The sequence below is a fragment of the Papio anubis genome, chromosome 15 (assembly GCF_008728515.1).
Source record: "Papio anubis isolate 15944 chromosome 15, Panubis1.0, whole genome shotgun sequence".
NCBI classification, from domain to species: domain Eukaryota; kingdom Metazoa; phylum Chordata; class Mammalia; order Primates; family Cercopithecidae; genus Papio; species Papio anubis.
In genome coordinates, this window is record NC_044990.1 from 57,776,589 (window position 1) to 57,793,190 (window position 16,602).

General features: G+C 33.6%; 1 protein-coding gene across 16 annotated transcripts in view; it reads right to left on the reverse strand.

Moving 5' to 3' along the window:
* Nucleotides 1-5,910: 5,910 nt before the first annotated feature.
* Nucleotides 5,911-16,602, reverse strand: part of RBM26 (RNA binding motif protein 26) — an 88,875-nt gene continuing 78,183 nt past the window's right edge. For 11 of the 16 annotated variants that reach the window (XM_031655932.1, XM_031655925.1, XM_003913973.4 and 8 more), the window contains 4 exons: nt 16,488-16,601; nt 13,675-14,855; nt 12,966-13,024; nt 8,690-9,113 (listed from right to left, as the gene is read on the reverse strand). In XM_031655932.1, coding sequence (XP_031511792.1) covers nt 14,766-14,855; nt 16,488-16,601 — 204 coding nt within the window. In that variant the 3' untranslated portion in view covers nt 8,690-9,113; nt 12,966-13,024; nt 13,675-14,765. Of the gene's footprint in view, nt 9,114-12,965; nt 14,856-16,487; nt 16,602 lie in introns of all 16 variants that reach the window. The other 5 variants (XM_009192073.3, XM_009192069.4, XM_031655921.1 and 2 more) reach the window with 4 other exon arrangements.

The following is a 16,602-nucleotide window of genomic DNA, read 5'->3' on the forward strand; positions in this document are numbered from 1 at the left end:
ACTCAGCGAGTCTAGAGTGCAGGTGTATAACTTCACTTGTTATCATAGCCACATAGACATAACAGAAAGGAGTTCACCACCATAGCCATAACATAGGGAAGGTTCATCACTTGGCTGTATGCCACTATTGTCAGTAAAAGGTATAATTGTCCTGTTGACACTGTGCAGGCACACTGGCACCCAGAGAAAGAGAGAGAGCCAAAGCTGTCCGTCTTTGCAGACATATAGAGGGGAGCCAGGACACAGCTTGGCCCGCTCGTGCCCAAAGAGAGAGAGTTTAGCTGCTGACCCCGAAGGCAAGGGAGAGAGAGCTGGCTGCACAGCTCTGTGTGGGGGCCGCCTGACTAAGCAGCCGAGACAGGGCGGAGAGAGCTGTTTATGAGAGCTGCTGAATAAAATCATCTTTCACCTGTCTATGGTTCCCCAAGTGTTCTTTCTGCTCATCTACCCACTCCCTTGAACCTCAGCATGGGCTGGAACCTGACCCTGGGCATGACATTTGGCATAGTCATGAAACTGACAGACAAGGTTTCATTATGTTGCTCAGGCTGGTCTTGAACTCCTATACTCAAGCAGTCTGCCCACCTCAGCCTCCCCAAGTGCTGGGATTACAGGCATGAGCCACTGCGCCTGACCTGTATGTTTATCTTTTATTCTGGAAACTTACTGAGCTTACTTGTTTTACATATTGGATTTTGTATGTAAACAATGTTATCTGCAAATAGGGAGTTTTAATGTTTTAACTCTTCCTTTCCAATCTCTATTTTTTCTTTTTGCTTTTTATCACATTAGCTACAATTTCCAACACTATGTTAATTAACAGACGTAAAAGCAGACTTCCCTGCCTTGTTTCCTATCAGAGGGAAGTAATTCAGTCATTCATTATTAATGAACATTAGCGGTAGCTTTTTTGTAGGTGCTTTTTATCAAGATGAAGTAGTTACCCTCTAATTTCTAATTTCCTAAGTTTTATCATTTCTGTATCACAAACACTGAATTTTGTCAAGTGCTTGTTCTCTGATTGATACAATCATGTGATTTACTTTTATTCAGCCTGATAATACAGTAGTCAATTCTAAAATATTAAACCAGATTTCTATCTCTGGAATAACCCTCATTTGGTCTTTAAAAAGTATTGCTAAATTCTACTTGCTAACATTCTGCTAAGGATTTTCACATCTATATTCATAAGGATATTGGCCTGTAGTTTTCTCAGTTGTACTGTCTCTGGTTTTGGCAACAGAATAATTCCAGCTTTACAAAATGAAGTATTCTCTCCTTTTCTATTTTCTGGAAGAGATTGTATAGAATTATTGTTAATTCTTCTTTAAATATTTGGTAGAATTCTCCAGTAATTCTTCCATCCCCAGACACTCTGATGTTATTAGCATGTAGCATGACCCAGGCGTGGGGATTTAAAAAATCTCCCCGGGTGATTATACTTTGCAGTGTGGGAACCACTACCTTGTTGTATAGAGTGAATATGGCTAAGCCTATTATTATTTCATCTGTGCTTACCTTGTCTGCCTTGGTAGCCTACAATCCTAAGGCAGGACCAGGTCAACTTTTTTTTTTTTTTTTTTTGAGCATGGATTGATTGATCAACTGATTGAATATTAGGCCCTTATGTGCTTATGATTAACCAGTGTTAACAGATAATTACTGTATTGGATTGGAATTTCTTTTTAGGGGGAGATTTAAAATTATAAACTCATCTTCCCTAATGGTTATACGTCCTTCACACTTTTAAAAAACAAAGGTGGGGGGCCGGGCGCAGTGGCTCACGTCTGTAATCCCAGCACTTTGGGAGGCTGAGGCGGGCGGATCACGAGGTCAGGAGATCGAGATCATCCTGGCTAACACCGTGAAACCCCGTCTCTACTAAAAATACAAAAAAATTAGCCGGGCGTGGTGGCGGGCGCCTGTAGTTCCAGCTACTGGGGAGGCTGAGGCAGGAGAATGGCGTGAACCCGGGAGGCGGAGCTTGCAGTGAGCTGAGATGACGCCACTGCACTCCAGCCTGGGCGACAGAGTGAGGCTCCGTCTCAAACAAACAAACAAACACAAAGGTGGGATGAGAGTTTGATGAGGGCTATATTGGAGACAGAGTACAACACACCAAAATTTGGGGATTCAAATGTGGTAGAGAACATTGGTTTTCAGTATTTTAAAAACGATGGATCCTTTACATCAAATGAAACCTGACATAGAATCCCAATACAAGACCAGAGACTCTGGTAAAATCTTAGGTAGGAACCTTTCCTTCCCTCCCCCAACTCTTCTTAGGGCCATAAAATCTGGAGGCATGCTGTGGTCGACCACAGTTACATCTCCACACAGGAAGGCCCTTTGTACACACACTGGGAAAATTGCCAGGTACAATTGGCCAAGAGTGGTCACAGGTAAGTTATGTAAACATAGCATAGAAAAAATCTTGGAATGTTGAACCTTGACATTAGGTCGCAGGGTATGGTTATGCCCTTATGTGATAACATAAATTGTGCTGCTTTGCCGGCAGGAAAGAAAAAAAGGAGTACCTTAGTACCCACTCAGGTTGCTGATCATTACCTCTATTTTGAGGGCTCCCCCAGGAGGAACACGAGAGACCTTGAACAGATGTGCTCTTGGATGCACCCTTTTCTATGAAGTTTTAATGTCACTTGATGATCAATAAACCTTATCAGTTGGAGAAGCAGCCAAACTGGACTACTTGCTTCCAGGCAGCTTATAACCTAAAACAGAACTTTCACAAATGCAGGATTAAATTTGTCACCCATTTTCCTCTTCCTGTCTATGATACCTTAGATGGCTCTATTTTGTAAGCATCCCAAATTAAGGATTCTCTCTGCTTCACTGGAGATCTTGACAAAGCAAAAAAGCCCCTTCTTTCCATTAACCAAAATGGTTGTTTAGGATTCTATACGATTTTTAATATATGTAGTCTTCATTTTAGTATGACAAATGAGGGCTCACGATTAATAATCAGATCAGTAATCAAGAATATTTTTTGCCAAGAGTTGCCTTTTTGATTTTTTTGAAATTACCTCAGACATAACCACTGTTAAGTGCCAGTCTCCTTCCTAACATTCCTTAATTTCTGTTAAGTTGATAAAAAAATGTAAAATTGGAACATTATTCAACTACTTTGACAATTTCTAACTCCAACATTATAAACATATCATTTTTAAGTATTTCTTAACATTTCCAATTTGAAAATACAGGAAATTTTTCAAGTCTGAAGTCATAGATAATAACCTTCAGAAACTGGTTTGAAATGTCCTTGACATTATGAATATTCACCTGTATTTCCAGACAGATTTGGTTTATATAGCTCTGGGATAAACAAAAAACATTTTAACATTAAAAGTTAAAAAATGTCAAAGACTTCAAAGGCTTTGTTGTCACTTGTACTTTTTCTTCTTAAAAATCAGAAGTATGAAATGGTCTTTTTATTAACCTATGTCCTAAATTCAAAATCCCCCAAATAAATACACTGCATACTAGATAATCAGTTTCATGATTTGGAGCTCCGAATACAAAATGTACTACTGCTTTAGTAACACACATCTTAGATTTATAAAGTGAAACAAAGACTGAGAATTTAAGAAAACTGTCAATAGTATTGCAAACCCTTGAATATTCAAAGTAATGTCATACGTGTACAAAATGTTCTCATTTCCACTTGAATAAAAACACGACCACTATATGAATAGCTAACGAAAATATTCATGGTTTGCAGGAAATTTTCTTTCCAATGAAATGAATTATGGTTTCAAAAATGAACAGGACGCTGCTGCTTACACCTGTAATCCCAGCACTTTGGGAAGCGGAGGCAGGCAGATTATGTGAGCTGGAGTTCCAGACCAGTCTGGGAAATCTGGCAAACCGTCTCCACAAGAAATACAAAAATGAGACAGGCGTGCTGGTGCGTGCCTATAGTCCCAGCTACTTGGGAAGCCGAGACAGGGTTGCCTAAGCCCAGGGAGGTCAAGGTTGCAGCAAGCCGAGATCAGCCACTGCACTCGAACCTGGGCTACAGAATAACACCCTGCCTCAAAAGAAAAAAAAAAAAAAGCCTTTTCTGTTTATGACCAAAAAAAAAAAAAAAAAAAAAAAGGAAAAACATTATCTAGTTTTCTTTTCATAGTCCAATTGATGCTTTATTTGTATCAGTATGAAGTTCATGGGGGAAAACACAAATTGCTTTTCTGGAGAAAAGGCATTTGGAGTGTTGATTAAAAATATTGGGGACGTCTTTGTTATGAGTTTTTATTTGGCGGTTCTGTGAATTCTCACAGTAAATATAGTATAAGAAATGAAAATTCCAATCCTGCTTCTGGCATTTATTTTACCTTATTTAATAAAAATAAAGATTATCTCCCATATATTTCAATAGATACTCATGATGAGACTATCAAAAGTTTCTTGACAATTTAGAAAACATCTGTAGTTTCAAGAAAAAAAAATCTGCTATGGTATACAAAATCCTGGCAATTATATATTGTGTAAAATATCCATAATAGTGTCACTACTACAGCAGAGCTTAACCACTGTATTAGGCATAATTTGGTTTCTGTTATGAATATGGAATAAATTCAGTAAGTTCTAACACACTTCAGAAAAAATAACTTATGCTGTTAACAAAGCAAAATTATTGCTTAGGTATTTATACATATCTGCTTTGTAAAAGAAAATGCAAAATGTATCACGAGTTTTAAAAACTATATATATTGACCATGAAGTTCTGAGAATATATCATGAATAATCAAAGGCATGATGTTCACAGCATTGTTCATACTAAAAAGTGGAGAGGTTAAGTTCCCAAAATGAGAACTGATTCATTACATTGATTCATCTTCAAATAATGGAGGAACCATTAAAAATAGTATCAATATCATAAGGGAAAAAAGGTTACAAGGCAGTAAAAATTATTTAATTCCAGTTTTAAAATGTCTGGAGATCATTTATAAATGACAGGCTATCATATTACCTCCACACTTTTAAAAATGTTTAGCTTCTCCACAATATTACATGATTAAAAAGAAGATTAAAGGACAAATTCATTCATTGTGCAGAAATACTTTTCAGATAAGTGAAGGCTGACAACATGCTTAATCTGCAACTACTCCACGGGGGCTGGCCATACATGTTTGTGTGTATATACACAAACATGTAACTTTTAAAAATAATTGTACCATTATTAACCAAAGTCCTCTACTTCACTAGATCTCTTTTAACTAGACTTTTATCAAATTTGTGATCTGTAGATGAGAATGTATTTTCTTGCAGCAGCAGTGTCACGTTACCATGTCACAGATGACAGAAAATACATATGTGATGAAAATCGAAATAATTCATCATTCAATAAACTACATAATATGAAATGAACATGCTGAATGATGGAAAAGCAGGCCAAATCAGATCGGGGGAAAAATGGTCCAGATGAACTGTGGAAATTACAGAAGTTCTGAAAACTTTCAACAGCTTTGCAAATTGACATTATAAGCACTTTGCGTCTAATTGCACTTCAGGAACTATGGTATTCCTTCTTGAACATCAGAATAGTATTTTTACACTTACCACTTACAATAAGGAGAATTTTTTGGCTGCCAAGCGGAATAAGGAGAATAACTTCCAAGCAGTAAAGGAGTCAGGAACTAGGGGGAAGGGTCATGAGGATTTGTGTATGTGTGAAAGGAGGAGACATTAAGCCAGTGACATATTGGTGCCCAAATTGACTTAATACAACTTAAAAAGGAGGGTAAAGAGGGGAAGAGGAAATGTGAAGTCATTTCTTTGTATAAACATTCTCAGAATTCTCAATAATGTAATGCCTAATGAATGCAATTTTTTTTCCAGTATAAATTAATATAACTGATGCAAGATGTAGGACAATTTTAAAACATTAACTGTTTTTAGTAAGACTTTTATTTTAAAAATTTTCAAAATATAAAAATAATAAATATGGATTTAACAAAACATAATTCAACTATAAATAATAAAAATGTTGACAACCCCACATAAACATTTAATACTATAAACATTCTAAGCATACAAGAGTAGTTTTCTAGTTCAAGTTTTATCTTTTTTCAGTTCAAGTTGTATTATCACTTTAAAAAAATAAACAAAAAAGCTGCTACAGCTTAACCAATTGCTTTCGCTCCACTCAAAGAGCAGGGAAATTTTTTCCCCATGCCAACACACATTCATGAAATGGGATACTTATGGGCACAGGTATTTAAAACTGGAACAATCCAGTCTCCAAACAAGAAGACGCCTTTGGTGTTTTTCAATTCAACAGTCCACAGAAATTGAGTTAAAATAAACCACTTATTAGAAGAAATCTTGTGCCAGACAATATGTTCTGAAGTAGCATCACACCCAAAACAGGTTTAACCTTCTGAGAATGAAAAGCAGGCATCCATGAATGCTTTGCTGATACTTAAAACATTCTATCATGTGAACATTCATTAAGGTGCTGGAAGGAAATCTTGGGGACAAAACAAAAAAATCGACACATCAATGCAAAAACCTACAATGCAATAATACATCTCTTTACAACTCACCAAATGTTCTATGAATATTTAAGAATCACTATGCCTCCTCTTGAGTGATGGATATGGGAATTTAAAGCAAAGCAGGATTACGTATTTTAGTATTAGAAAAGTTTTTCATTTGAAATAAGGGAAAAACAGCCATGCTGAATGAGTTTTTGGATTCTAGCCAAATTAACTGCCTTCCTCTTAACAAATTTCTTTTTGGGAAGCTGGGCACAAGTAAATGTAAGGTCATTCTGCATCATATTCTTAAATTACAAAGTGTTTCTAATGGGCTGAGCTCTTTATCCACACATCAGAGACCACTTATATAATTATGCTGCTGCTACATTATCAAAAATCACAAGCAATCAGATTAAAACCTAGCAGAGTCTGAACAATGGGTTCAAAAATGATATTGAAAGGTTTTATAGCACCAATGACTTTTTCCTAAGACACTTGAGGGGCCTGTATCATTTTAAAGTATGATTTATCTTGTAAACAAGACCAAAAATATTCAGTTGATCTGTATTTTGAGCATAAATATTTATAAACTCTATTTTTAAAAAAACAAATATAGCATGACTAGAGCAGCTTAATAGTGTAAAATCTAAGTATATTGAAAAATATAAAGATATATAAAAGGCTTTCATTATGCAATCATGCAGAGGAAACTGCTTCATTCAATTACACAAAAGTGATTCTGTACAGTTATCTACAATAGCTCCATGAGAATCCTACTTAGGAAAATAAAATAATGAAAACCTTATCTTTAATTAATCAACATATGGGGATTTTAAATATGTAACTGACTAGATCTCACAGGAATTTTCAAAAAGCGCAGTGATCTTCGTGAGAGTTAAGTCATCTTGACTTCTGATTCTCAACGGTATCTTCAATTTTGTTTTGCTTTGTTTTTAATTTTAAAAGCAAAAAATGAAAAACCAAACCCAACCAAACAAAAACACCAGGATGACAAAGCTACAGGTAGTGGCATGTGGTCCATATCCATTAAGCAATCAACACTGTTAACACCAAGTATAGTGTCTTCAGACAATAGTCTTTACCCTAGCAGTAAGCCACTGTAGTAGGGCAGAAAATTCTTTGTTCAAAATTAAAAATACTCAACTATTTTGGGAAAATATCAATGAACACCCTGTGGCTAGTTTGCAAATGTGAACCAAAAGTCTTAACAATTAAAAAAAAAAAAAAAGTGCCTTGTAATCTACCAGGTCCTTAAAATATTAGAAGACTTTCTAAATGATGTACTTTCTTTAACCAAGCCTAGAATTAACCATGCTGTGTCCAACCAATGTGGATCAAAACAGATAATTTACATTATGACTGATGTGTTTATTACATTCTTTTTATTTTTCATGACAAATGCAATGCATACTCAAGGGGAAAAAAAAATTGCAGAATATTCAGCTTTGCACCAAAAAAAAAAAAAAAAAAAAAAAAAGGTGATAAAGGTAGTATGACTGGATAAAAATAAAAATGAGGGTGAATAAAAATCAGTGTAAATTGGACTTTTCTAATATAGCTACTACCAAGTATAGCTTCCAACTTTTTAAATGCCTCCTGAGAATCTATGAAGGAATACTCAGAAACTAAGTGAAAACATTTCTTATGGTGCCCATTATAGAAAGGATATTGTGGGTACATATTTAGGATGAGATTTAATCATATTCTTTATAAGTAATTCTAAGCCATATTAAGCCATACTGCTTATAAATAATTTGGACATACACTTCTTAAAATGGGTAAAAACTAGTCTTTACCAATTTTAGGCACACGACACTATTTCCTCTTGCTTTAAAGGTCGTCTTTGATGTCTTGATTGAAAAGTCCAAAAAATGTGAAAAAATTATGTTAAGACATACAATAAGTTTTAAAAGACTTGTAATCTACAGATTATCATTTGTCACTTGGAAGAAAATTATTTTGTTGGCTTTGAAGAGTTAAGAATTTTTAAAAAAATATTTGGGTAAATGACCTTGGCAACATCATCAGAAAGTATAGTCAGAAGAAATGTACAAGCTATTACAGTACATAAAAAAGTACTTTATCATCTATTCAAAATTATTTTAAGTGGCTATCCTACTCCCAGAAATACATCTTAAGATCCCCCCAAAATTAAAACCAAACTCATGTTTAACTTTTTAATTCATTTTCATTTTAAATTGTTCATGCTAATGAACACAGTAGTATATGGCTTTACAGATTTCCTAGACACAATCCTCAATTTGGCTCAGACTGAATATACGTCATCCAAGAGAACTTTTTCATTCCTTCTTAAGGTGTTTAAAAAATAAATGGCTATAAAGTACGGGGAGAAAACATTTAAGAATAAGGTCAGAGCACACATTCAGATACACTTTGAACTCAGATGTACTCTTAGAGAACTGTAGAGATAAAATGCTAATTATAGTACATGTAAACATCTGTTCAAATTGATAAAGAGTGAACATAAAATAATAGGATGATATTATTGTAACAGTCGTCTCCAGACAGGAACTGGTCTTGCTCTTGCAGTCACAAAGCTAAGGGAATTCAGGCAATGATGATCTCTCTCTGCTGGAAAAAGAGAAGACTATTAAAAAAAACTTTGAAAATAGCAAATAAATCTAAAACTTGAATCACATCATAAATTGACCTCCAACTTTTCTAAACATTAAAAAAATCTATTTGAGAAAGAAATCAAAATCAAAGTTGCAGGAAAATTACACAAAGCTTTGGGCTAAAATGATTTTAACAAAACCTCTCTGCATCATGCTTCCTTCAAACATTAGGCTGCAAAAGATCACAGCATACAACATATCTATGGTCTAAAATTTTCATTAGAAAAACTAGTAACTGACATGGAAAATTTTCACAGAGATGTGGGTAGGCAAAGAAATTTTAAGAAATCATGAACAAATTCCAAGACTTTGTAAATAAAAATGAAAACTGAAACAATTTTCTTAAGGTTTCTCAAAGATGTCAAAGTAATTGCAAGATACATCTAATTTCCTTAAACTCCATATGATAATCACTTCATTTGTTAATCACATTATATGAAGTAAAAGTATACTAAGCACAAAGGCCCACATTAAAAATAAAAGGAATATATGGAAATCAGACAGTGCCTGGTATATAAGGAGAGGCTTACTTTGGATGATGGAAAAATGAGTAGATGGATGAAATAAACAGTGAGGGAGGAATTTAGGAATTTAGGAAGTAGCAAGTATAAAAAGTAGATACAAAAAAAAGTAGAATTTAAAAATGCTTTTAATTACATTACGTAACAAGCACATAATATGGATAAACGGCAAGAAAGTTAGGTGTTTTTCTACTAAGCAAGTTTGATGTTTTTCATTAGCAATTATTGGGAATGACAGTCATGTTTACCAGTTTCTTTCCTAGGATTTTTAGGTAGCAACTTTGGAAGATTATCTGTTGTCATCTGATAGGTATATAATGATCAGAAAGGAAAAATTTAAAAACTGCTCTTCTCTAAAGTCCTGTATACATACCTTTGAGCAACTAGCCAGTTCAAGAAGTTAACAGGAACAAGGTAGTTCCTGAAATCTGGGAAAAGGAAATTTTCTTCTTGTCTTACAAATATTGTACACTAGTAATTTAATTATGCATTAAATTTCCATTTGTAATTTATAGTATTTTATAAGAACTAGAAAAGCCCTGAGAGAAAGACCAAAAAGTTAACTAAGCCAGAATTTCACGCAGGAAATTTTTGTTTTAAAAGGTTAATACAGACTTTTGTAAGTGGGGCGGGGTGTGTGTGTCTGTGTGTGTGTGTTGGGTGGAGCTTACAAAATTTATATAAATTCTAGAAGAACTAAAACTAGTTTTCTATCATTAGTCTACATTGTAAGGGGGAAAAGAGAGAAAACATTGATAAAGTTTGCTTCATACTCTAAAATAGCCAGTGATATTTCAACATACCAAATAAGCAACTGTTGCTTCCTTTTTGAACCCTTATAGGCAACGGTTAGTGTTCCAAGTAAGAGTGGATAGAGTCCCCCAAAATCAGTTCTAGTAAGAAGACATTTCTTTCCATTAAACTTAGCCACACTTTCTACAGGAAATCAGCTAAAACAGTGAAGTCCTGTCTTTAAACTATTAGTTGTCATACTTAATCAAATCACAATAAAACAAAAGCTATGGAATATTCTCCCATTCCTGCAACATGTTTTCATCGAATGCTTGGGTATCAGTTAAATATAAAATTTAATTTGATATGTTACAATTATCCAGTAACATTTAAAACAACAATGCTTAAGTAGAGACACAAAATATTGCGTGAAATATGTAAAACGACAACTCAACCATCCCTTGAAATAATCCTAATCAATCTTTTAACCAGTAATACACAATGTTCCTCAATTTTTTCCTGTAGGAAGAGGCGACCTACATTGCTGTCCTCAATCCTTTTCCAACTCCCAACTCAGCCTGCAGCCCAGGTCTGTACTAAAGCAAAATAATCCGTTAGGAGAGCTGCAGAATTAAAAATGTGTTTCTAGTTTTAGGTAGCGCATATATATATATATATATATATATTTTTTTTTTTTTTAAAGAATAAACTGAGATGGAAAGGAGAATTTAAATCCATACTGGTGAGAGAACTGACTGTATCTGCATTACTAGCAAGTACTTCTACTTTAAAACTCTGAATTTAGACAGAAAATGAAAAGTTACAATTGGGAAAAGGAAGTGCTAGTGAATACAGAAGTTCATCTCTATTTTATAGGCTGAAAGTGATTTGTGCTGGCAAATGCAAGCATGTAGGAACACTATACACAAAATTGTACCAAGAGGCATCATATAAATTATCATAACCAAATCCAAGTTGTTTCCAATGATAAAATGATAGAAAACAACAACGACAACAGGGAGAAATGGCTTATATTAAATTGTTTTGTATCAAACACTAATATAATACCAGGGAAACTACAGATGTAAAAGGGACCTTAGAGATCATCTAGTCCAACTCTTTTTACTTTACAGACAAGGAAACCACCCTGGATAAGGCAAGAGACTTGCCTAAGGCCACAGAGTTAAGTTGCAGAACTGGGACCAAAAGCTAAATCTCTTATAAACCTTGTCTAGTATTCTAAACTAGGTCACCTTTGGATATAAAAATTAGTGGGATGGACTAGACTGGTGACTCTTAGCATTTCTAATCATACACACTGACAGAAACGAAAAGTGTATTTTACCTCTGAAACAGACTACAACATTTATTACCCCAAAATATTAATGCCTTACTAAATGTTCTGGAAACTCCACTAAGTCTACATATGTGTATACCTCCATCAGTACTTGTTACCCCACCAGTGACAAACTTGAACTGTATCAACTGCTTAGCAAAATGCTCCCAGTGACTGAGGATATTTTCAAGAGATTTTTGGAAAATTGATAAGAATTAACAAGGGAGGTATCTGTCACTCTATGATTGGATATTTAAATATGCATTCATTCATTCATTAATTCATCCAACAAACATTTGAGTGCCCACTATAAGCCTGGCTTTGTGATAAGCACTAGAGATAAAATGATGAATAAGACATGGTCCACCTTCCTAGAGGAGCTTGTAATCTAGTGGGGAAGACAGACATAAACCAGATAAATTATATTACAATGTAAGTACTGTAACAGAGATATGAACAAAGTGCTGTATTAAAAGGGAGGGTATAAGTATGAACTGGCGAATGACCAAGTAGAATGTCTACTACTTTTGTGCAGTACCTTTGAGGCAAGAACTACCATATTTACTATAAACACAATCTCATGTTCCACTCCATCAATAATTAGGAAAGCAGCAACAAAATAAAGTTTAAAAAAAAAAAAAAAAGTTGGCACTGAAATCAGAATACTTGAATTCAAATCTATTTTCATCCACTAGCTATGACTGGGCAAATCATTCCATCTCTATTAGCCTAAGTTTCCTTATCTATAAAATGGAAATTAACAATTCCTTCCTAAGTTTTAAATAAGAACATATGAAAGTACATGTAGAGTACTAGTATTTATAAACAAGTAAAATATTCAGTAGCAACTTAATACTAAGTAATATTTATAATTAAAATCATATTAATACTATGATAATATAACTGTAAACCTAATTAATGTTCATAAGATTTAATCTCCATTCTTTGGGAACACACTGAAACATATTTGTCTTCTGATTCATTAAAAGCAACATGGCTTAAAATATTTTAAGTTCTAGGTTACTTGGAAATTTTAGGCTAGGAAAACAGATTAGCTATTCATGGACTGAAATAAACAGAATACGTATTTTCAGTTACATTATAAGGGAATTTTTAAACTTTTGAAATATCAGGCTAAAACATACTAATCAAATTATAAAGCCAAAAATCAGCATGGAGATTTAACTGGCCTTTGAAAGATTTACTTTCTTTATAATACCTGTTTGGTGTAAAGAGAAGAAACGTGAGCCTCTGCCAATTTGGCACCTTTCACGACTACTAAAAAGAAAAGAAAACAAACTTACCTAATGAATCAGAATAGCACATAGTCAACATACAAGAGACTACATAAAAATAGATCTTTGATTTAAATATATAAGTAAAAATAGTGACTTTTTCAGCAAAGTCACTATTTTGACAACTGAAATCTGATTTTGAAATTTTAAATATAAACGTATACACGAATTGCAAGGCAAAGCATTTCTATGAAATAGTGTTACCATCAAGAAAGTACACACTTCAACCCCAATTAGTGGGGTATGGGGAAGAAGAAAAAGAACAGCATCCTTAAGTTACTCCACTGGCAGAAGACTATGGTGGTGGTGGAACAACAGCTTTTGATTGTGAGGACCCCAATATGGAAGAAAGTAATTTTTTAAATGTGATTTTTTAAATATTATCACTATCATCTTAAGAGAGGCAGAAACACTTGCAATCGAAATGAATTTTAAAATATAAATATGTAATCTCCCACCCCCATTCTACAAAGAATGCATTCATTTCCTGGAAACTGCTGTATCAACTTGCAATGATCATGTTCACTTGCAAAAGAAATCCACTTAAAAAAATCACAGTATTGTTGCAAACGTCAAAGATTTTTATACAAGTATAGGAAGTACACACTTAAAATATCAGACTGGAACACTTACCAAACAGTGTTTTCCTAAAGTAGTATCTATAGTACATTTCTTTATTCATTTATCTTCAAATGGTCAAGTTTTCTTTCATACATCCAAAATGTAATGTGATGTTTTCTTATTCACCAAATGTTAGCTCTACTTGTAGTCTGGTTCCAAACTAATCAGCCTGCTTTTAAATTTTAAGACATTTGTTGAAAATTTATAGGATCAAACCAAACTCAAGTGGTATAATTTTTAAACATTGGATTGTACATTATTGTAAGGGTACCAGTAACCATTATTATTAAGAATAAATTAGTGATTATAGCTCCTTTTGTGATAACTGGGGGGAAGGGTAGATCACCATCTGGAATGGTCTATTTTAAGTTTTTTCTTTTGTTTTTTCTTTTCTTTTCTTTTCTTTTTTTAAATCAAGGAACATTGTCTTGGCTTTTTTTTTTCTTTTTTTTTTTTGTCATTGCTTTTTTCTTTTCTTTTTTTTTTTTTTTAAGAGACCATTCCACTTTATTATAACATTCGGATGCATAAGGACTCATGTAAAGCAGTCATACACCATTATCATTAAAACCCATATGGTAAAATACATACACAGTCCAACAAAAGGCTAATACATAGTAAAGCCTAAGCATACTACTATGTAATATTATAATACATAACTTGGAGACTTTAGTTAGAGTACTATGTTATCTATTCAGTTTTGAAAACATTCATTAAGATTTTAAATGCAAATTCATTCCTTATTTGGAATAAAACAAAATCCTCTAAGTTATAACAAGTATTGGTCATAAGTTTTCAGACCTATTCATTAAATTACAAAGAACCCAAAGAATTCTGTAATGTCCAGTAGAAGTATGTAATAAAAACATTGCATATGTTTCTAGTGTGATGTCTTTAGCAATTGTTTACTGAAATAAAATGCAAACATCAATCTTTCAAAATACAAGATCAGAAGGTAGTTTTCTTCTTTTTTGTCTATTTGTGAAATCCATCTTCATCACATTTTACCAAAAATTGTTTTTACAAATATGTAAAAGTACATTAGATAATACTAATGAAACACAGGTAGAGTTCTAGCATATGTAGATCAATGATCAGTCAAATCATCTTCTCCAAGAACGAGATTCATTGTCCTCTTCTTCTTCATCATCATCTTGAAGTAATGAGTCATCCACCAAAGACTCTTCCTGAAACTTTAGGTTAAAATGTATTTAGGAATTTACCCAAAAAAAAAAGAAAAGAAAAAAAAGGTGACACTTTTAAATACTGATCTCTCTCAACAGAGTTGAATACAAAAGGCATTTTTATAGCTAGAACATTCACAAAACAAGCAAAAGCGACATTTAACCACTCGATGGTTTCTCTATATGATCTATTCTATTGCTTGCATGAAACACACTAAACAAATTATCAAATTAAGCCTTTGTACATGCCATTTTTTCCTGCCTCTCTTTAGCAAATTACGCCATCTTCTGTAACTTTAAAATATTGGTCAAACTTTTTTAAAAAAGAAAACAGTAAGTTTTCTCTAATTTACCCTCCTAACCTTGAATACTAAAATCAACCAATGACTTGTATAAAATTCTACCAGGATTTATATTTATATTTATTTTCTGCTGTATGCAACAAACATTTTCTATTATTGCATTCCTTTCTTTTCCCCATTCCCTTCATAAACACTTCTCAGACTGCTATTTCAAACTTTTCAAAATACCTAATACCAGGAGCTCTCCTGCTTTTCTCCCCATTCAATTCAAACTCATGGAAGGACAAAGGTATAATCTAAAATATAAAATGACAAATCATGTATATGAGTTTCAAAATATACATTTTTATTCTTGCATTTGACTATGGATATGTATAACAGCCTTGAAATGCTCTTCAAACAAAATGAAGTGCCACTATGAAGGTAAAACATGGAATCATTTAGTTTCCCCACCTTACCTTTATTTCTTAAGTTAAACTTTCTCCTAAAGTTTATTTGGTGATTAAATAAGAGTTGTTTACGTTTTTGCTTTCAAGGGGTTCTACCACTTCACTGGCCCATACCTCTTAGCCATCAGACTAATTGTTGTTACTCAAAGAAAAATGCACACTTCCATTTTTCCTGATGCTTATCCCTCCATCTAAAATACCTCTCAATTATATTCCCAGCTCCAGTTCTAGATTATGAAAGCTATTTTATTGCTCAGGGCCCAGTTCCACTGTCAATACCTCCTTTAAAATTTTCCGGGATAGAAACAATCACTCCTTCCTCTGAGTTTCCAGAGCATGTTGTTCAAATCTTTATTCAGCGTTAACAGTCTGACTTTTATTGTAACTAGTTTCTTATGTGTCTGCCACCACCCCCCTTTTCAGATTATAAGCTCCTTGATGATAGATAGGGACCGTGTCTTATTCATTTTTGTGCCTATGACAGTATCTACCATATAACAGGCATTCATTCTAATGACTAAAATGATATATGAATTAAAATAAAGGAAAGTTGAAAAGTTAACAAAGCAACTGAGAATAGATTACCCTAAAACTTAAGATATTACAAGATTTCCTGTGGATAAAAAGCTAATGAATAATTATTGTCTCTAAGGGTAAATAAAAATGGAGTATATATATGATTTTCATATATTCTTTTTGAATTAGCAATCCACAGTTCTTCTCATTATCCAGAAAATTTAAAGTTGTTTGCATTTATCTGATATCCCCTGCCTGGACTATGGGTCAGGAATAAAAGTTTTATGTTAAAATCACAGCCACAAAAATCACATTTTATATAAAAGCTACGAACGATTAAGGGTAAAAATAAGTGGAAAAAAAAAATAACATACTTCTTCTTCATCAGGCTCAACTTCTTCTGTTTCAACAGCTGAAATATTAGTTACTGGTTTATTCCATGCCAGTTTTAGATCTTGCCCTTTGAAACGAGCTCCATGAACTGCAGCC